At 46.7% G+C, this 22,737-nt stretch overlaps 1 protein-coding gene across 3 annotated transcripts in view; it reads left to right on the top strand.

Annotated features, from left to right (window-relative positions):
• Positions 1-22,737, top strand: part of samd12 (sterile alpha motif domain containing 12) — an 81,655-nt gene that overhangs the window by 55,511 nt on the left and 3,407 nt on the right. Inside the window, exon 5 of one of the 3 annotated variants that reach the window (XM_057020363.1) lies at positions 3,870-6,295. The exons of the other annotated variants lie outside the window; for them this stretch is intronic. Within the exon in view, the coding sequence (XP_056876343.1) occupies positions 3,870-3,901 (32 nt within the window). The 3' untranslated portion in view covers positions 3,902-6,295. Of the gene's footprint in view, positions 1-3,869; positions 6,296-22,737 lie in introns of those variants that run through there. 3 annotated transcript variants of the gene reach the window in all.

Below are 22,737 nucleotides of genomic sequence, written 5' to 3'. Positions count from 1 at the left end.
AAAATCACTATTAATAATTCATCATTCTGGTGTTTATTTGTTTTTTTTTGTTTTTTTTAAAGAAAGGAACCGTGTCAACAAGACTGAAGAGATTGTGTTTTTATTCCACCTTCAGAGAAAGAGTTTCTAAAGTCTCATGAGGACAATTCTGCTCTTTCAGGATAGAATTACAATTTAGTTTCGGAAGAATTTCCTTTTGCCGCCTGAAAACATCCCATATAGGCTTTTATTCCTCTACAACACAATTATCAAGTTTTATGACATCTTTATTCCTGTTTTTTAGTGTTCCCTCCACATGTCTGATATGTAATGACCCTTATACGTTATTGTAAAAGGTCACTGAAGTCACTTTCACCTCTCCAGGACATTTTTTTCTTGCTGCTGATTTGTGACATTGAGGCTGCAGAGAATTGTGCTTTCTGAGTGGTTGAATGAACAGTTTCATCCCTCGCAGACACGAGGGATTATGGTGCTTCCACAGAGCCTGATGAATGATCGGGATTAGGAGGGCTTTGCAACAATACGCACCTTTGTTCTAATCTGCATTACAACAGACAAAAATCCTCGACTGTAAAGTCATTAAAAGTCATCTTTAAGATAGAGGGAAAACTGAGTTTGTCCACAGATTATTGTACCTGAAATTCATTTTATCGTGATCTTGTATTCAGTAGTTTCCAGACGCGACCCTGGAACCTTCTGCCAGATTGAAGGCACATTATATAAATTGATGACTGCCAAAAGTCCTGTGGTTAGCACGCTCGCGTCGTAGCATCACGGTCCTGGGCTCTAGCCCCACTAAAGCCTCCCATGGTGCGTTGTCCTGTGATGCACCGATCAGCTGTCCAGGATGTGCTCCTACCTGGCTGGTTACAACCACAAGAGACCCCACAACCCGCTGTGGCCCTGGTCAGGAATAAGTGGAGCTTCATAGAAAATGGATGGTTGGATTGGTGTTAGCTTCATCAGCATTTAGGATGTGGTGAAACCTCTGCGGTCCAGCCTCTTCAAAGTTTAAAGGACAGAAGTGACAGGAAACAACAGTTTGCACATTTTCCCTGAGACGTGCAGAGCAGAGAGAAGTTTCTGGCACGCTGAGATGAAAGGAGCAGGACAGGTGAGCAGGTGTGATGCATGAGACTGAGAGAATCTGATGATCCAGACATTTTACTACCTGTCTCTGAGAGGCTGCTCATCTATTAAAGATGGCAAATCGCATTCATCATCCACACACTTGACACCAGAGACAGGGCTGCGGGAGGAGCAGGAGGAATGGCTCGCACCTTTTCTTTCACATCGGAATTAGGGACGAACACTGGTTCTCTAAACGCAGACACATCCGTCTTTGGTGACCTCTGGCACGCCCGATCTCAGAGGAAGCATGCTGGAAACGAAGGGATGAATCCTTATTTCAAATAACCAAAAGGAAAAAAATCTAATAAAAGGATAAGAAAGAGAATTAGCAAGATCAAAGAAGAGAAGGAGGCGTCTCCAGTCCAAGAAGCAGCATATTATTTCTCACTTTGGAGGTAATCTCAGACGTTTGAAATGCACGATAAACAATTTTGGACCGAGAATGGATCCTTGGGGTACTCCACATGTGATTTAAAATCAAGATGAATTAAACGACTTACCTAAAGACCCACCTGATACCTGTCACACCTGTCTAATTTATCCAATAACAAATTGTGTTTGATGGTGTCAAAGGCTATTTTTAGGTCAATAAACTCAAAATAAACTATTTAAGACTCTCTGTTATCAAATGCTGCTTTTTTAATTGTGCTTACAAACCCTTCAAACAATAAAAATCGGTGCGACTCGCTGAATTTCACAGAATATTTGCTTCCCACTTGCCGGCCTAGTTTAATATTTGATCATCATAAAACTAGTAACTGGTCAGATTTTTGAGTGGAGAAAATCTCACTGGTTGCCTCTCACACACACACCACCATACCTGCACGCGCACAAAGTTACGCATGCATAAACTTCTCGTGATTACAATTTCTATTGCCGCACATTCCACACTGGTGTCAGACAGGCATTCATGTGCCCGTCTGTTTAATTCTAGTTGAATGATTATAGTAATTATGCAAAAGAAAAGCCTGTTCTGACTAATCTGTCCTTTCCTCTGCCCGGATGCAGAAACACTGTTGGCTGAAGAATTAAAGAGCTACTCACGCAGTTGACAAATATGTTTGCATAAAGGTGCAGTACCGCCATCCTGCACGGTTCTGAAGCGATCTTTCATCATTTCTACATAGTGTGTGTGTGTGTGTGTGTGTGTGTGTGGTGTGTGTGTGTGTGTGTGTGTGTGTGTGTGTGTGTGTGTGTGTGTGAAGGTATTTGAAATGAAGCTGTTTCTTTCTGTAAACTACCCTTGAAATTAAGTTGTCAACAGTCAAGTTCTGGTGTGAGTGTGGGCGTCTGCATGTGTGTTCATACTTACATATAGACATCTGAGTGTGTGTGTGCATCTGTGTGCGTGTGTGTGTGGTTTTGTAACCACCGTCAGACAACGGAGGAGGGTGGGGGATTTGTTGAATCTTTGGAACATGCTGACAGCCTGTCAGGGCCCTCCCACGACTGGAGTGAAATCAGCCTTTTGTGCTGTGTGGTCCCTCTGCAGCGATAAGCCTCGGAACTAATACACTTACAGTGAGTGCACGCATCTTTGTGTGCACGGGGGTGGGGGGGGTGGGGGGGTGTTAGGGTTTGGTGGTAGGGGCTTGGTGATATTTTCTTCAAATCCTTTGTTTATTGGGGAACCACATTTCATGGTTGTGTAGCCATAACTGGAACTTCTAACACCCAGCAGCTGTATCTATGATGCTTTAGGAGGAGATCGTGATAATTAATCTGGGAGCAGAGTTAAGATGAGTTTTGGGGTCTAAAGATGAGACAAGGACACATTTCTGATTATTTAATAAGTCCAGGGAACTACAAAAAGGTCAAGGAAAAGAATGTTCTCTCATTTTACCTTCTTACTTTTTCATCTTCTTAAATTTACCTGTTAGTGAATCTGTCTATACTTTCAGATGCGAACACACACGCACACACACCCTCACCCTCGCGTTTGCACACACCACCTGTTGTGGGGTGAGTGGAGAACTTCCATCTATATTTGTCTTTATGTGATCTGCCTGAGCTCGAAATGTCGCCCGTCTCCCTTATCTGCCTGTGTCATCCTCGCTGCCCTTACCCTGCATCTGAAGTACGTTTGTGTGTGTGTGTGTGTGTGTGTGTGTGTGTGTGTGTGTGTGTGTGTGTGTGTGTACACAATGACAAACCTCTACCCACCTCCTTGTGCGACGCCTCCAAGCTGAAGACGTTGAACTGATTTTCTCGTGCCATTTTATAATTGTCTCTTCTCTTTCTTCATCCTCCTCCCTCCATCTCCTTCCCTCTCTTTTATGCTGCCTCTCTTATCTCTCTCCTCTCTCCTTTTTTTTTTTAATTCCGTCCCTCTGATCCATTTTTGCGGCTCACTGTGCTCTGGCTCGTTATCTCTCTTTCTTTCACTCTTTCATTTTGTTTGATCTCAACTTCTTAATTTCCTCTTTCATCTGCGTCACTCTGGATTCAGTTCCTCCCTCGTTCCTGCTCTTCCTCTGATGGCTGTCATTGTTTCTTCTTTTGCCTGAGGTTGTAGGTGTGTCCATGCCAACATGAACTTACAGACGTTATTAAAAGCTCCAGGATAAATGCCAGCAACTTAGCTTTATCCTGCACAGCTAGGGCCCAAACTAAGAAGAGACGTGACTCTGTGGGGGGGCTGCTGGGACTGATAAAATATCTCCTTCTCTCGTTTGACCTCGACGTTCATTCCATACGTGATGACTGTAAATCTATTTTTATTATCTTTGTCTCTGCAGCCTCTCTGGAGTGCAGCCCGTCTTCACCCTAACCCGGCAGGGCAGGGTTTCCCGTCCTCAAAGATGACCCCCACCTCATCAGCATTCACCCAACATGTGACTTCTTCATGGAATATCGCTGCTTCTGTCTCTGTCCTCGTCTTCTGCAAAGACAAATGAAGGAAATAATAATGATAATAATAAAAACAGACTTCTTCCAGTAGAATCTCACAAGTTCAGATCTGTTGTGTCCTTGTCCAAACAACCCCTCCCAACTTCCTGGAATGAAACCAACTGTTTCCATTACCGGCTTCACGTTTGCAGCCAAAGCCCCACCATTCACCCCACCCCACCCCCCACCCCTCCATCACCAATGTGCGTGGGTATTGCAATGGGCGTTGTAACACCTGAGTCCTGAGTGTGGACAGGTCCTGTTCCCTGTCTCACTGTATATGTTTGACCCAGTTGGGTTTCTTAGTAATCATTGGGGGCGTCGCCAGAACCCAGGCGGGCCACGCCCATTTTCACACAGGCCGCACCCTCAGCTGAATCCATCTATCAGTCAGTTCATGCAAAAATATTTTTGAGTTTTGATCAGTGTCAAATGTCCTGTGGGAGCCAGTTCCAGAGGTGAGGGGCCAAATGTCTGAAGGCTCGTTGGACAGAAGAGCAGATGGGATGGCTGGAGGAAGAGGACATGGATGTGGACGTGGAGCACATCAGAGGGATACGGGGGGGGGCGGTTGGTGATGGACTTGAATGTGAGGACCAGGAGGGAGAAGCTCACAGACCGGGACAGAACTGCTGCTGGGGGAGAGATGGATGCAGCTGGGATACATATGGAAGATCGTGTTTATGATACCTATTTAAATGTCTACTCTTCGCATGTTCATGCAGGGAGGTGTTCAGGGACAGTTAAGGCTTCTTACTTTTGCACAAACTTTTCTGTCAGTGACACAAATCCTTTCCATTCTGCTCACGGGGGCTTTTTGGTCGCGGCGTGTTGGGCCGAAAGGGGCTTTGATCGATGTAGAGGAGTCATTTGCCAAACTGGAGCACAGTAAATGAACTTCCTGCTCCTGGCCCAACATGCGTGTCTGGTGAAATACGAGAAATGTCAGCTTGTTATCTACAAATGTTGGATTTAACTGGACGCGACCTGAATCTCCCTAAAAAGAGTGATTGGTTGGTAGAGGGACGTCCATCTGGTGTCATCGTATATAACCATCGGTTGTTTAAAAGTTATCGACTTCGTCCAGAATGTTAAATTCTTTCTTTTCACAATGGTCCTATTTTTCAGACAGCATTTTGGACCTTGTTGTCGCAACATAATGATTTATGTCTCCCTATTTATCATTTCCAGGTAGCATCATACCTTTTCTATGTCTTCCTGTCAGCAAATTGCATAAAACTGTTATTTCTCCAGTTCTGGTGCTGCCAGTGTGATCCTGTCCAAAACTCCAGTCCAGGCCTGGTTTTGGTGCTTGCCCCAGTCTGCACCACTTTTCATACTTTCGGTTTTGGCCACGCGAGAGTCCTTAGCAAACTAGTTCTGGGTAGAGGCATCCTGGGGCTTTTCTGGCTCATCCAAGCACAAAGAATTTGCCATCATTGGTATTGGCTAGAAGGAATCAGACCTGCAATCATCCACATGTAATCTCATGGTCAGAATGTGGCCTATTAGCTCCTTCGCTTTGATGTGTTTTCTCCCATGAGCACTTTGCTGGCAGACCACAGAAGCCTGAGAATTTCAGGACCACAAGGATTTATCTCCGAATTCTCTTAAATTTCCCCACCACGGCAACTATCACTAAGTGTCTGTCCCGCTCTCCGCATGGCCATCGCTCCTGTTGGATCAGCAGTTCGGCAACAGCTCGCCTGGGATCAAACGCTGTCTTTGCTTTACCCCCGTTTAGCCTAAAATGGGAGGTGGGAGGGAGGACACTCGTCCTCTTTGTCCCAGCCGGTAGGTAAACTGGAACAAAGCAGGCAGGAGCGGCTGAGCCGGCGCAGGGATTTACCAGACGCTGACTTCTGCAGCAGTAATGAGAGAAGGAGAAAAGACTTGCAGATAACAAAATGAGAGCCCTTTTCATTTCCTTCCCTTCATATCGCTCACTCTTTATTGCTCTGTCTGCTTTCCATGTCAGTGCTTACTACTATTTTTAGAAGCAATATATTGAAAATAGATATGGAGGTGTGCAGTGTCCAAACAAAACCTGTCACCCTCAGCCTCTGGAGCACCCCCCTCCCCTCCCCCCGTCGGTGTGAATAATGGCCATTCACTGTTGATATTGTAGCTACCTTGATTGCACTTAAAAGCACATGTGTCCGCATCACGCAGAGCAGCTGTTTTGGGACCGCCGTCGTCTTCTCTGTATATACAGTATGTGTCTAAGTGTATTCTCACGATGTAGCTGCAAATAATGACCTCTTTATTCAGCTTCTGATGTCCACTGTCATTATTTATCACAAGATTACGACGAGAGAATGACATGACCGAGGGCCTAGCCTGAGCTGTTGTCGTGGTAACAACATCCTTCCTCTCCTGGGTGGGTTGTGTCAAGCAACGGAGCATCGAAAGAGGTCAACGTCGGCCCATGAGAGCTACTCTGCCATAATGGGATTTTATTCGTACAAGCGTCCCGGTGTGAGCAGCCGTGCCTTGTTTGGATAGAGTCTGTAGGCTAATACAGCCAAATCCTGCAAGCAGATTGAACCGTATTGATCAGTTCAGGGTTTACAGTCGGGATTACAAAATCCTGAAGGTGTGTATGTGTGTGTGTGTGTGTGTCTCTGTGACAGTCACGTAGGAATGGAGCTGTTCGCTCTAAAACACGAGTGGCTATTTCACGGTCCAGCGGAGGAGCCGTGTCCGCGTCTGTCAAGGCCCGAGCAGGAAGAGGACTGAAAACTGCCAGTACGCAGCCGCTTGGTCTGAGCTCTGCACCATCCGTGCAAATGCAACAAAATCAGCCCATCAAGGCCCGCAACAAAGTTTGTGTTGAGTTTCATCCTGCCTCCTGTGACCTCAGATCACCACACTTTTAGTCTCCTCTTTCACTTCCTCTTACGAGCTGTAGGGAATAAAAACGACTTCTTTATTCACCACGTAACAGTTGCTGTGCTTGTGAACGTGCTGGCAGCGTTTACCACGTAGTACCATTATTTACCAGTATTTTTTTTGTAGTACCATTATAGTAATAATCGTTATTTTAGGGCGCAGTTGCCAAGCAACATTTAAAAAGCCGAGTTCAGAGGAACGTCCAGAACATTTGGGATTGTTGCACAGCCTGAATCCAGCGGATCCTGATGCTCATCATCCACATTCTCGTAATACACACCTGCAGAACATCAAGGGAAAACCGTTCCTCAAAGCTGTTCCGTGTCCTAGAGCTGCTGGTTGAAACACACCAGAGTACTTTTGGCAAGAAAAGGCTTAACACCCTCAAAAATTCTTCTCCATTTGTTTGCATATAATCACCAAATTCCCCAAAGTTCTAAACAGCCATGATGCTGCTGCTCATCTCAAGGTGGGATATTTATCATCATGATTTGCCTAATAACAGCAAAAGTGGGACTCTTGTCCAGCGTAGCTGTGAAGACAGACGTCCACCACCTTCACTCTGCTCGGGCTAGAAAGCAGAACGAGGGCGACAGTTTGGTTCTTTTTTACACGAATGTATTTGATAGAGATATCAAATACACATAGAGATATGATCAGAAGCGTGTGTGTGTGTTCAGATGAACGTGGTGCAGCTAAAGTGAATAGAAAACAAAGAGGAGCACTTACATGTGACCCACTTGCAGTGAATTTCATCAGATTTGGGATTCTGGCCCGATATAGAGCGTCAGGCTGGTTATTTAAACACGAACTCAACCCTGCACTTCAGCTTCAGAGTTCCATTTACTTTCCTCCTAAAGTCCTGAAGGCTATTTTGTTGTAGATTTGAGGCGGTGTTGTGTTGTGAAAAATCATTTTTATACATTGATTTCCTGCACCTCAGTGATTAACTGCTGACCTTTTCACCGTTACAGATTAGAACAGTTTGGGGAAATGCTCCCTAACAAATGCAGCCCAACACTGAGGCTTTATTAGAGTTGCCAACTCGGAGGGAATTGACCTTCCTCCCCGTGCATGGCGGGATCTTTGCTTTGTGTTGCTGGTTCTGGTTAAACCAGCTCAAACCCCGTCAGCCCTGCCAAGGTGTCCGGGGACCTGCCCAAACTGGCTCGCACCATCGTCTGGGAATCATTCACAGCGCTTTACTGGAACACACTCCTAAACACTGATGCACGCAGGGCGGTTACACAACACCAAAACACACGCACCGTTATTGCACAACACGTGCTTGAGATCCTCTTAAACATACACACATTTGTACTAAATGCCAGTGGAAAGTTCTTGTATAAAGGATTCAGAGGGTGGTGAATTGAGATGATACAAGAAAAACTGTTACGTTTTTATAAATACAAGGAGAAATTAGTACAAAGCTGTCCATCTATGATTATATATTATTTTACTCTGTCTAAGCTGCTTTTGTACCACTTTTTCTTGATAAAGATTAACAATACTGTGGGGGTTTTAGCATCGCTGTAGCTAGCAAACATTTCTGATTGGAACTGCTAAATATTGGGACTGTTTAAAATGTGTTTATGCAGCTGTGTCATCTCAGGTCAGCAATATTTAAGCATCTTCTTTAATTATTGGCTGAAATCTTGTTCCTGGAACTCAGAAAGAATGTGCACAAAAACCAACAGATTTAGAATCTCACCAGAATTTTTTTTACACAAGGCCAACTGCTGTTTTGTTTTGTTTTTTTTTTGCTTTTAGTTACATGAAAGAAGTCTTAGAAGCCATTTTTAAATAATCCCACGTGTGATGGAAGACAGAACGTTGCACAAAATAGCAAATATGAAACAAGCGTAAAGCTTTTGATGAGCGATACAGGAACAGGTGTAGAAACAAGCAGGCAGCACTTGGATCCGTCATAAGAGGATATTAGTGAGACAGAAAAAGAGCTTTTGTTTTCTGCTCGCTGTGTTGTCAGTAAAAGGTTCCAGCCGCACAGCGCTGACACCAGCGCGGGGCTGAATCTGCCCTGGAAGTCCAGCGTAACCACGGAGACAGTGTTGAAAACACAGTGACGCATGTGCAGAGTTGAAATGCATCACGGTGGCAAATGCTTCACGTTCTCATTTTAACGACCTGCTGTAAAATATGTGCCAGTCTAGCACCAATTAACAGCTGGTGGTCCATCTCAACCCGAAAGGGAATTTTACCATCAAGTTCTTCTGTACTGTTACTGTTGGTTGATTGATTTTAGGATTATTATTCTTTGCGAGCAGCGATCCCACAGTTTTGACTGTTAGCCAGCAACCAGAGGATTAGCAGTCTGCATGCTGCACAACTCTTCCATTCATGATTTATAGAGCTGTGATCTGATGTTAGATATCAGATCCTCGTGGTTAAGTGTCTTCTCAGATGGAATCCGCACCAAACTTGACACCTCTTCACAGACATTGTGCAACGGCCCCCAGCTCGGCCCGGCAGCAATCTCTTCAAACAACCTCTTCATGTAAATAAATCAATTCTTCATGTCACAAAGTGTCAAGATGGCTCTGGGTTCGAATCCCCTGGGGCTCTGGGGTTTTTCTGTGCTCCCCTGGTACTCTGGCATGCTGGGGATGGAGTTTTTTTTCCTTCCAAAATCACGAAAAGAGTTTAAATGGAAATAGAGATGTAGTTTTCCTGCTGTGACAGGAGGAAATGTGCTCTTAATTGCAAGAGGCTAATCAGGCCGAGGTCTCATTCAGTGACAGTGACCTTTAGATAAAGTGGAATTGAAGCCTGCAAACACACACACACACACACACACACACACACACACACACTGGTTCTCGCATGATGCAGCAGAGAGGATGGGTGGTGACCGAGGAGAAGGAGGGATAACGGGGGAGTGAGTGATGAAGGGAGAGGGAAGGATGACAGAAAATCACTAACTCTGCCCCCCCCCCCCCCTTCCCCGAGACCTGCGGTCCAAACCTGGGGCGCCGGCCCACACCGCCTGCTGGATGAGACCTGCTCACCTCATTTCCTGAAAGTTTGCCTTTCCTGTCGTCTTCCTCCTCCAGCCTTGGTGCTCCACTTCTGTCCATCTCTGACAGCTCCAACTTTATCCGTGTGACAGTTTCACAGTGTTTTGGGGTTTGTTTGGGGTTTTTTCTAATCTTGATTTTTATTCCCGGCGATGCTCCGCCATCACCTACTCTGTCATCTCTCCTTTATTCGTCGCTATTACTTTTCTCATCTGCCGGCTCTGTTTGGGCCCCCCCCCCCCCCCTGACCCCCCCCCATCCCCAGCTGCGTGGTTGCATCATTCCCGTCCCTTTTCGTCACACACGCAGGCGGCTGCATGAATTAAACATCTGAGGACAGAGAACCTGCTGAGACGAGACCAACACTGTGTGTGTGTGTGTGTGTGTGTGTGTGTGTGTGTGTGTGTGTGTGTGTGTGTGTGTGTGTGAGTGTCTTTAGATTTGGTAGTTTTCAGGGAGAAGCTAAAGTTGCATCTCGCTGCTCAGTTTGTTGTTTGTTAACTCCTGGTTTGTGTCAAAATAGTTTCTGCCCGTTTATTTTCTTACCTTCATTTTTAATCTTTTATTCAGCCAGTTTTGATTCGCTCTCACCTGCAGCTCTGACTGAAAAAAGAATCCGGCTTATTCTGGGATGCTTCCACAGCTTCTTGTCTGAGCCAGTTTGATGTTATATCATCATCTTAACCTCCATCAGCATTGAGGAGTGAGGAGAGGAGAGGAGAGGAGGGGAGAGGAGAGGAGAGGAGAGGAGAGGAGAGGAGAGGAGGGGAGAGGGTGGAGGAGAGAAGGGGAAAGGAGAGGAGATGGAGGAGAGGAGAAGGGGAAAGGAGAAGAGGAGAGGAGAGGAGGGAGGAGAGGAGAGAGAGGAGGGGAAAGGAGAGGAGAGAAGGGAGAAGGAGAGGAGAGGAGGGGAGAGGGTGGAGGAGGGGAGGAGGAGGAGATGGAGGAGAGGAGGGGAGAGGGTGGAGGAGGGGAGGAGAGGAGATGGAGGAGAGGAGAGGAGAGGAGAGGAGAGGAGAGGAGAGGAGAGGAGGGGGGGAGGGTGGAGGAGGGGAGGAGAGGAGATGGAGGAGAGGAGAGGAGGGGAGAGAGTGGAGGAGGGGAGGAGAGGAGGAGGAGATGGAGGAGAGGAGAGGAGGGGGGGAGAGGGTGGAGGAGGGGGGGAGAGGAGAGGAGGGGAAAGGAGAGGAGAGAAGGGAGAAGGAGAGGAGGGGAGAGGGTGGAGGAGGGGAGGAGAGGAGATGGAGGAGAGGAGAGGAGGAGGAGGGGAGGGGAGAGGGTGGAGGAGGGGAGGAGAGGAGAGGAGATGGAGGAGAGGAGAGGAGGGGGGGGAGGGGAGAGGGTGGAGGAGAGGAGCAGAGAGGAGAGGAGAGGAGAGGAGAGGCTGATTGTGTTCTCCTTCCTCTCCTCAGTGAGGGGCGACTGGTCTCTCCTGTTATCTCCCAGTATCGGTGTTGGGAGCATGTTAGCGTGAACGTGGCACCAGGCAGCTCCTCCTCCTCCTCCTCCTCTCAGCAGAGGAGCTTCTTCTTATCATTCTGTGCAGATTGGGCTCAGATCAGGCTGACATCTACACAGCCATGAACTTCCTGTCCTGGCTCTGTGGCGCCGGCCGCTGTCGGTGGGTTTTATCTTTGGCAGCGTTGGCACGGCGACAGAGGATCACGTGCACTTCTGATCTGCAACAGTAACCTTTGACAGTCTGTAGAGACAAGCTGAGGAAAAAATCTCTCCATAGAACTCTTAGTGCCACTTACTGAAGGCCTCCTGCTGGGTTTCTCTTGTTTCAGGGAATAGAAAATTAGTTTTATAAGATTCTAAAGGCATGAAGCAGCTTTTAAATCTCACACTTGAAACAGTCTATGAAAGGGAGAATAATAGAGACTGAAGAGACCAAAGTCCCCACAGTGAAGGCCACTGGAATCACGTCTTGTTGCTGGTATTTGTGTGGATAAAATCCAATTTAGAATCAGATTCAGAACATTCTGGTTTTCTGTGCAACCATTAGAGCACAGAAATGTATTTAAATGATTAAAAAGGGAATTTCTCATCTGTTTCGAGTGTCGGCGTGATGTGTGATTTTTGTGAAGTGATGATCGATGCTGTGCAGCCACCGAAGAAGAACATTAAATTAGCGTTATATTTCAAATACAATGACTAATGATTCATTTTGAAATACCAGAATGATGTTCTGCAGCTTAGCAGGGTTCTGCAGGTTAGCAGGGTTCTGCAGGTTAACAGGGTGCTACTGGTTAGCAGGGTTCTGCAGGTTAGCAGGGTGCAGCTGGTTAGCAGGGTTCTGCAGGTTAACAGGGTGCAGCTGGTTAGCAGGGTTCTGCAGGTTAACAGGGTGCAGCTGGTTAGCAGGGTTCTGCAGGTTAACAGGGTGCAGCTGGTTAGCAGGGTTCTGCAGGTTAGCAGGGTGCTACTGGTTAGCAGGGTTCTGCAGGTTAGCAGGGTGCAGCTGGTTAGCAGGATTCTGCAGGTTAACTGGGTGCTACTGGTTAGCAGGGTTCTGCAGGTTAGCAGGGTGCAGCTGGTTAGCAGGGTTCTGCAGGTTAACAGGGTGCAGCTGGTTAGCAGGGTTCTGCAGGTTAACAGGGTGCAGCTGGTTAGCAGGGTTCTGTAGGTTAGCAGGGTGATGCAGGTTAGCTTGCGAGCTCAGCCCCATCGTTTCTCTCAGCACTTCGCACAGATGCATGCTCCGCCGCTCAACATCAAGAGCGAGCCGAGTTATTACAGCATGTTTATGTGTCAGACTGAGTCAATTAGACCTCTGATGGCAGAAGTGGAAGAAAGAGAGCGAGAGAGAGGAGACTGTAAACATTTCCTCCCTGAGGCGGCGTGAGTGGCTGCGCTCTTGAGTAGGTGCTTCTCAACCTGTTTTTTTACTTAGGAAAAGTGTCTGTGCAAATGTGCCGTTTGCTCCGCAGGTAGCGAGAGAAAATACGTCTCCACCCTTAGCTCAGCTGTGATGGAACTGGCTGCAGCCCCCTGCTGTGGACCAAGATCTTGAGGGCCTCCGGGCAGCAGGCGCCACTGAGGATGGAGGGCTGCTGTGAGCCTGCTCGTTAAACAGCCCCGCACCCGACCTTAATGATATCCACCGGCATGTTTCCCATCTCACCCCTCTTTTCACTTTTCCCCCTCCCTCCAGGCTGCCCTCCATTGCTCCTTCCCTCTCTCCTCTTTCATTTGCTGCCACCATCTGCCTCTCATAGATCTGTTTGGGCGAACCTGTCTGCTGGAGTATGAGGGGGCCCATTGTTCTTGGCTCCTAATGAGCAGTGTCTCTGCGTGCCACCGACGCTCACAGAGTCAAACTAGCCGACACATTTGACACTGCTGCGCCTGATCTGTCAGGTTTCAAGGGTGAGCGACCTCACTGTGGACTGACACCAAATTTGGGAGGAATAAAGGGAAGAGAGCAGGAAAAAATGATGTAAGCGTGACTCTCAGGAGAAATCCAGCCTTGCTTTCCTTTGGCCCCAAAGCCGACATGGTCAAACGGACACAACGTGGTCCTGGATGGTGTTCCAGGTCCAACCCCTCGGGGACAGAATGCTGGGAAATACAATTTCTGGTGAACCGTTAACACCCCCACCCCGCCCCCCGAGTCCTCAGCTGACCACAGGGATAATTGAGTCAGTGGCGGGTGTTTAGTCACAGGTCATATTTGTGTTTGAGTTGATCATTGATAGAAAACAAAGGTTGATGTTCTGCAAACAGCAGCGAGGGAACAGCTGAGGTCAACCAGGACAGAAGGACCCTTAACCGGGACCATGCTGGACACATTAGGGAACATTAGTGAACATGATGATAAACTCTCTCTCCAGCCAGTCCAGAACGGTTGAGGTCTTGACAGGTTCCAAATTCCTGCTTTACTTCATGCTTCAGCTTCATTCAAACGTAGAATAGTGCACGTGCACAGAAGAGAGAGCCAGCAGAGAAGGAACCAAGGGGCATCATGGGAGCAAAAGCAGAAGGTGCAGAAGAGCCAGATCCAGTATCGTCAGACAGATGTGAGAGCCTGTCGGGACAGGCTGCATCGGGTTTGTGCCAGAAACAAGCGTGGACACACAACGAGGTGTGTGTTTGTGTCAGAACATCTCTGGACACGTACGAAGCAACAGATTTAGCAGGTGTTGGATTTCATCACTCAAGCAGGACGCAAAAAACAAGCTGGGTTCAGTTAGCAGAGGTGCTGAGGAGCAGCAACATTCTGGAGTTGAAAGACTTGGAACAGCTTTTTTCTTTCTTTTCTGCAGAGTTCCCTAATAGTTGATATTAGGCTGAGGATGAGGATGAAGCTGAGGATGAGGATGAAGCTGAGGATGAGGATGAAGCTGAGGATGAGGATGAAGCTGAGGATAAAGATGAAGCTGAGGATGAAGCTGAGGATGAGGATGAAGCTGAGGGTGCGGATGAAGCTGAGGATGAGGATGAAGCTGAGGATGAAGCTGAGGATGAAGCTGAGGATAAAGATGAAGCTGAGGATGAAGCTGAGGATGAGGATGAAGCTGAGGAGGAGGATGAAGCTGAGGATGAGGATGATGAAGATGAGGATGAAGCTGAGAATGAGGATGAAGCTGAGGATGAAGCTGAGGATGAGGATGAAGCTGAGGATGAGGATGAGCTGAGGATGAAGCTGAGGATGAGGATGAAGCTGAGGATGAAGCTGAGGATGAGGATGAAGCTGAGGATGAGGATGAAGCTGAGGATGCGGATGAAGCTGAGAATGAAGCTGAGGATGAAGCTGAGGATGAGATGAAGCTAAGGATGAGGATGAAGCTGAGGATGAGGATGATGCTGAGGATGAAGTTTAGGATGAGGATGAAGCTGAGGATGAGGATGAAGCTTAGGATGTGGATGAAGCTGAGGATGAGGAGGAGGAGGATGATGAAGATGAGGCTGATGATGAAGATCAAGTTGAGGATGAGGTTTAGGATCAGCATGAAAACGGCCAAGAATGAGACTGAGGCTCCAACTGAAGATGAGGCTAAAGCTCAGATGGAGACTGAGGATGAGGATGAAGACGAGTCTGATGATGAGGATGAGACTGAGGCTCGGGCTCAGGTTGAATCCCGTGTGTGTGTGTGTGTGCGTGCGTGCGTGCGTGCGTGCGTGCGTGCGTGCGTGCGTGCGTGCGTGCGTGTGTGTGTGCGCGTGTGTGTGTGTGTGTGTGTGTGTGTGTGTGCGCGCGTGTGTGTGTGTGTGCGTGTGTGCGTGTGTGTGTGTGTGAGAGCAGCATCCAGCACAAACATCTGTTCCTCCAGTCGCAGCAACAAAGGAGCTGACATCTCCTTCACGCCTCTGAGGAGGAACTTACAGAAGACAACAGCAGAGACACAAGCGCTCTTGTGTTCCATCCTGGACAATAACCAGAGATGACAAGTATTCTTCTGTTGCCGAGGAGCTGCGCTGCGGAGCGTCTGCAGCCCATTGGCTTAGAGGTGATTTGCATAATGCGTGGGCCAAAATAACTCTGAACAATAACTGTCTCAATGTGAGCGGACAGTCTGACAACTGCGGGGACAAAACAGCCAATAAACAAGAATTCGGGGAACAAAAGTCACTCTGAGCTCTTCTTCTGCTCCAGCCAAACTTCTGGAAGCTTCCTGCCCACGTTCTTCATATATCAAACCTGCTCTTGCTCATCTGAGCCGTGTCCCTGTTGATGTTTCTGACACTTTAGGTGTGTCTAAGTTTAGGTGTGTGTAAGAGAAAGATGAGCCGGTTTGATGGCTGTGATGATGGTGCACAAGGCCGCATCATCAGTGAATTCACACGTGCACGCCTAGAAAAGAGGTGAGGGCGGTAACGCAGTGGCGTCGGCGGATGAGTTCCTCCTCCTCCTCCATCTCCTGGTGCTTCTGTTGTCTCCGCTGTTCATGAGTTGTTCTGGTTCCTCGTTGGTTTTGCGGCTAACGCCTGCTAGCTTCCGTGAGGCTCCCGGTGGCTCTCGGGATAAAGTCTTTTGGGAAAAGGATCGTTTTCTCTTGATTTGGACTGAAAAAGTGACGTTAATGTTGGGTATAATCGGCGTTACAAGGATGTGTCAGCTTTAGATCACTCATTCTATGATGTAAAAGGTGTTTAAATGTTTGTTTGTTTGTTTGCTTGCTTGCTTTTGTGTGGAAGATATAAACATTTTATGAATATTGAATCATTTAAACACTTAATAATAGACCAGGCCATGGTTATCGCCATGGTAACAGCTGAATCTGTCACCCAAGTTTTGATGGATTTCACTGTTACTTTGAGTGTTGCGTCGCTCCAGATTAAAGAAGGATGAGCAATTTGTGGTTGCAAATGTCGTTCTGATCATTGGTGACGTGCGTCTCGGAGGTCGTGTCCATTCTTACAGCTTTATTACCGCTTGATATCAATGACGACGCAGCTTTTCCACATCACAGTGGTTTTAGTCATGAAACTGTACAACATCATGAACATCTGGAGACAAGAAACGTGCAGCAGCTGCACCATGAGCCGCCTGTGTGGACTGAAAGTTAGAGATGTGACAGAAAAAAGGAGCCAACAGGTCACATGACAAAAACAGGAGGACAGGGTGACGTTCATCCTCTCATCAAATAGGTTTCTGTTACTGACTGACTCGTCAAGCTAAACTCCCCTCCTCCTCCTCTTCACACCTCAGGCCTTCTCTCCTCCTCCTCCTCTTCTTCAAATCTCAGGCCTTCTCCTCCTCCTCCTCTTCACATCTCAGGCCTTCTCTCCTCCTCCTCTTCACATCTCAGGCCTTCTCTCCTTCTCCTCCTGCTCCTCCTCCTCTAAACCTCTCGTGCAGCACTTTGTCAGGACTCAGGGTGATTAATTGCTCCACTCTGTTCTCACATGTAGGTCAGCTTTTACCTGCTGAAAGTTTCGGTGGTAAAACTTGTGATGTGCAAAAATAAGTTTGCTTTCAGTCTATTTATGGAGAGGAGAGGAGAGGAGAGAGAGGAGAGGAGAGGAGAGGAGAGGAGAGGAGAGGAGGAGAGGAGAGGAGAGGAGAGAGAGGAGAGGAGAGGAGAGGAGAGGAGAGGAGAGGAGAAGATCATTAGTTGATCAGATCTCTGCAGGAAGGAAAGGAAAACACTTCTTTAACAACATATTTGGAACCTGTTCAGATTTAGGTGTTTAACATCAAGGATGACAAACATTACAGGAAAACTGCTCCTTTTAGGACAGAATGTTGGGAACCCAAGGAATCATCGAATGAGACGTGACAGCCTGACCCTGAGCAGGAAGAAACCAGCAACAGGACCACCCTCATATGGGGGACCCCCTGCTGATGACAGGCCAGGAAGAAGAGAAGAAGAAAAGAGGGAGGACGGAGAGATGAGGGGGAAGCTGAAGATGTGAATGAGAGGAAAGGAGAGTTGAGCAGTGTTGGTCTGAAGAAGAAGAGAGGAGGAGACGACACAGGTGACAGACGGGAGGGCGAGCAGGGAGCTCACACGGAGGACTGGATCCCCTTATTGTTCTCTGCACGACGGCCAGTCAACACGTCCTCAACTCTGATCCTTCTCAGTCCACTTTCCTGCCAGTCGGTCGCAATTTCCTTTTGTTTGTTTCTCTTCCGTTATTATGAGTAAATCCCAAATTCATTTCCCTTGTGGGATCTGCTGGAGGCCTCGGGCACACTCGCTCTCCCTGTGAATCTCCAAGCAACGGTACAGAGATTCTTATTGGTTTTCTGCTGGACCTGCCACTCCTCCACCAGTTCCTCTGGTCCCCCCGCCACCACTCTTCTCCTAATTTAGTCTCAGCGGAGGTAAAACGATTTGTTCCACATTTGGCACCTAACAGTGTTCTTACTCTGGGGCGTTCTTCTGCAAAATGTGTAATAACCTTAATATGAACATCGTGCTTCAAGTGCAGAGATTTGGGCCTAAATTACAGCACTTAGATTCATTTGGTTCTCTGGGTGATGCTGAGGCTGCACGTTTGCAGGGCAGCTGCTGGATGGAGGCGCTACGGGCCAGTAGCAGCTCAGAGGAGGCTGAGGGGGAAATGGGATGCAGGCTGAGATCAACAGCCGTCCGTTTGGTTTCTGATTGTCATCCCAGGCTGTTAATCCTCCACGTGTCACCAGGCCTGGTGCCGTTGTTTCCTCTCCCCGCTGCAACTCCTGATTTGTTAGACAAGACTGGAGGAAATAACCAGCAGGGAGATCGATATAAGGCAGAAGGTAACCCTACTCAGCGGCAGCAACAGCAGCAGCGGCATTAGCGGCATTAGCGGCATCGATCCAGACGCGTTCCACGTGTGCCTGTGTTTGTTCACCATGTGCTCGTTTATACTTCTGCACCGCTTCTGGTCTCACATGACGATCACAGCTGCACCAGAGATCAGCGGCGCCACTTCAGGCCCGTCCAGAGAAACAGACGTAAAAAAGATGAGTAAAAGAATAAAGAAGGGGAAGTTGGCCCAGCAGCCGTGGAAATAAGCAACAATCCGTGTTTCAGTTGGTGTTTGGCAGCACTGGTTTTCCTTAAACAGACTCAGTCTGTATAATTTACTCTTTTTTTAATCAAAATCAGACAATAATGGTTCCTGAAGAGCCTTTGTTAAGGTTGTTGACATGTTCCTGAACAGTAATTATGTCCAATTTGAATATTGCTCATCATCTGATTTACTGAGTAAATGAATTTACCCTTTTGAGATGAATATTATTATATGCTTTGTTCTTCATGCAGGAGCTTTTTTAAAAACGTTAAAACTTAATTAAGCAGTGAGAGTGAACTTTTAAAGCACATTTTAGAAGGGATGTAGGATTTTACTAAAACATCTACAATATATGTCTTCTTTAAAGTTTCATAATGGTTTTATTGCTTTTTTAAGGTGTCCCTAAATTCCTAGAATATAAAATATTGTTTTGGCGTTATTTTGCCTAATTCATTCATTCATTTTGCTTTGTCTCATCACTTCTTCTGCTCAGTTTTCATCTGCTGTTTTTATTAAACACGTTCGTTTGGATCAGTCACAGCTTCATTGACATTTATGGAAACGCTGAACCAGGTGATTTGCATGCATTTTTAATTCCAAGCACGAGGGGAAAGCACCAACCAGAGACTTTAGAGAACTGTCAGTCTTGTGCAGAAGCCCCGTGCATGGTTTGATGTGTGCATCTCTGGGCTGAGATAAACTGTTAGTGACACCAACGAGGAGTCTCTGGTGAACTGCCGAGGTGCTGGTGGGTGTGGTGTGTGGGGTGGAGGAACAGCGTGGGAGTTCTGACTCTGTGGTTGAACTTTCCCTGGACTGGAGCTCTTTCCATTCACTTCCCATCAGAGTCTGCTGCAGTTTGCAGTCTTTATTCATGCAACTCAAAAAATAACAGCTTGTGATTGTTTGAATTTCAATGAAATCCAGTCTTTGCCAACACACCCAACACACGGGACGTTATGGAAGCACAGGGGAGAGTTTTCTCTTCACTGGTTCGGTGTCGGCACGACTGAGGCAGTTTATTTATACATGCTGCTGATTAAGATTGGGGGGCTCACGTAGCAAATCAGCTGTTTAAAGGTGTTTCCTCCTATGGTTTCGTTTTGAGGAAGTGCTTATTTCCATGGTGATGCCTGTGGATGGTGGATGCATAATAATGAGCCGTTTTCCAGATCGGTTTTATTTAATCATATGATGCTATTAAATTAGACCGAAAGGTCACAACTGACAGCCGAGCTGGAATATTGGGACCAGTGGGATTCTGTAGTCCTGATACTGGTGATCAGGCTGTAGCTGCACGTGACATATGAGTGGTATGACTGATTAAAGAACTGCAGACACCTCATCCACCCTTGATGGACTATTAACTTTACAACTAACAAGTTAAATGAGCACATGAAAATTGCTCCTGCATCAAATTACTGGTGGAACTTGTGTTATCACCTGACCAACAGGAGGCGTTCTATGGAGATCCTGCAGGACTGACGCCACGCTGGAGACTGGCTCCTATGACCTCACATGATAGATATGTAACCTAACACACACGAATGTGCTCCCAGGACATTTTACACAGGATGAAGCGGTGATCTGAATCATGATGTTCTAGTTTTAGAATATCAGAAAGATCCAACAGGGGTTTACTGTAAACAGACTGTTAAGGGCTCATATTCAGAGGTTATTTATGTATGTTTTCATGTCATCGTTCCAGCTGATCACATTTCCTGATGAATCAATCAAGAAAATAGTGTATGGTTAGTAGGATTAGTTGAGGTGACACATTTTGAGGCACCAGCCTGTATGTTGGGGACCAAGGAGCAAAGCAAAACTGATGTTTTAGTAAATACTGCTGCCGACCACCAGGGGCCTACTGGGCCTTGACCTCATTTATAGTTAAGTCATAACCTAGATGGCGTCCATGGCTTAGATTTACAGTCTATAATCCTTTTAAACAGCTCCAGTCATTTTCCTTCTGATGGAAAATTCAAATTAAAAAGGACATTTCTGACATCTTGCGGACATTAGACAGTTACTTAGGCATTAACGGCGTAAAGTGCACGCATTTCCAAGTAAAGGCTGCGCTCCTCGTGGAGTTGACTCAGCCTTTGGTCTGGATCTGAATCTGTTTGTGTTGGCCTATCTGCTTCAGTCTGATTCAATTCCAGTTTAATGGACTGTGGAGATGCTGAAAGCAACAGAGATGTTATTGAACAAGCAAAAATGAAATTGCCATCATTATATTCAGGCTTCTAAAAACAGGTTTGGAATTGAGCACAATGAAAAATGCTTAACCGTATCAAATAATGAGCAGATAAACAGACGTTTATAAAAGGCACAGACAGCAGATTTCTGATATCTGACAATATTCTGCTGGATCTTTTTAGCTTCTGGGTAATGTTTTAAAGTAGGATTCAGCCAGATGCAGAAAACACTGCTGATACAAACATAATCACTTTTTTATGTCTGATGGAGGACAGTTTTAATTTCAAATGTACTAGAGATTTAATAGAGATCGATTGAAGGGTCCTTAATAACAACAGTGTTGGAGTTTTAGAGCTAAAATTTAATTCATTTAAACTATTGTTGCATCTCTAACAGAATCCTCAATGCAAAACTTTACTGGTTTGATCTGGTTTCACTAGAGAATCTCCTGGGGATGCTGGTTTTGAACTGGAGAAAGACGTTCACATGTGTTTTGGGGAGCGTAATCTTCCCACTCCTGCTTCAGGGAAAAGATTTGATGTAAAATTCCCAATCTGACCCAAAGCATCAGCTGCTGCCCCCGGAAAACCCCTGGATTACTGCAGACATGAGCAATAAAGCAGACATGAGTGGTGCTGGTGGAGGGAGGGGGGTGCTGGGGGTGCTGGAGGAGATAGTGGAGATCATGCTGGTGGAGGTAGTGGTGCAGGTGAACGTGATGGTGATGGAGGTGGTGCTGTGGTTGTGGTACTGTTCTGGGTGGTGCTAGTAGGGGTGTTGGTGGGGGTAGTGGAGGTGGTGTTGGTGGTACTGGTGGGAATGGTGTTGGTGGTACTGGTAGGAGTGGTGCTTTTTGAGATGAGCCAGACTTCAGGAAGCCAGATGGAGGGGCTGCAGGTGATCCTCAGCTGTTACCTGGAATACAGACCTGTAATAGAGAAGTGATGAAGGATGAATAATGCCTGTTATTAATAGGAAGCTATAAAACATGGAATAACCCCTGGGGGGGAGTGTTATTGTGGTAATTCACCACTGCTGCCACTCTGCTTGAAGTTGCCAACACCCTTCCTTCCTTTTCCCAACTCGTCTTTTGGCAGCATTTTGGCACCAGACATTTGACCTTTTAGCAGGCTGCAGTTCTGCTCTGCATCAACCAGCTTCTCCTTTATTATTTCATCACTTAAAGACAATCACCAGCATCCTGGTCTGGAACATTCTTTGATAAAAATCATGTTTTTGACCTTCTACACACTGAAAAGTGCGGCTTTCAGGGGTCAAATCCACCAGTTTCACTGTCCAATAAAAACAGGCCAATGTTCAGACATCAGGAGGAGCAACTGAGACAACCCTGAACTTCATTTCAACTCTCTCTGCGTTCAAAAAGAAGGACAAAGAAAGGACAAAATCTGCACATGGATTTATAAAAAGGATCAAAAACCTGCCCTTTTGTCGAGAACCCTTTAATTGTCGGCTGCTTTGGCAGGTTTGATAAGCTCAGTGTGGTTCCACTGTTGCCGACCAACAAGCCCAATGACACTTTAACAATCGGCTTTTATACTGAATCAAAGCATTCGTGATCAATTTTTGACAGTTTCAATTTCAAAATCTTAGAGGGCAGCCATTACAGTCAAATTTAAATCCATTTATTTCCTGTTTTCTATCTTCAGTGGGAGTCGCGGCCTTGACAAATGCAACAGATAGTAAACCTGAGCCTGCGATATCAACAGGATTGCCAGTGAGGCCATAAAATGACTAACCACCATGTCGGTTGAAACAACAGTCATGGGAAAGCACCAATTTCCGAAACCTGTAAATGTTTGACAGGGGTGTGTGTGCGTGTGTGGTGTGTGTGGTGTGTGCGTGCGTTGTGTGTGGTGTGTGTGGTGTGCGTGCGTGTGTGTATTGGCGACGCCTCGGGCGGCGGAGCATGTTGTATCAACGCCGATGTGTCACTGCTTTCATCCAGATCTCTGTGACTAATGAGGAACTCCCAAACTGTTCAACGGCAAACGGATTTCATCCAACCTGATTCACAACACGTCTGCTCTCCCTCCACACCTCTCCCACTCCCCTCATCCCTCATCCCTCCATTCTAAACAAATTAGGGCACAAATGAGGAGGGAGGAGAGATGGGGCTGATGAG

The sequence above is a fragment of the Takifugu flavidus genome, chromosome 21 (assembly GCF_003711565.1).
Source record: "Takifugu flavidus isolate HTHZ2018 chromosome 21, ASM371156v2, whole genome shotgun sequence".
Classification (NCBI taxonomy): Eukaryota; Metazoa; Chordata; class Actinopteri; order Tetraodontiformes; family Tetraodontidae; genus Takifugu; species Takifugu flavidus.
Note: the sequence above shows the minus strand (reverse complement) of the source record. Positions and strands in the feature narration are given on the sequence as shown.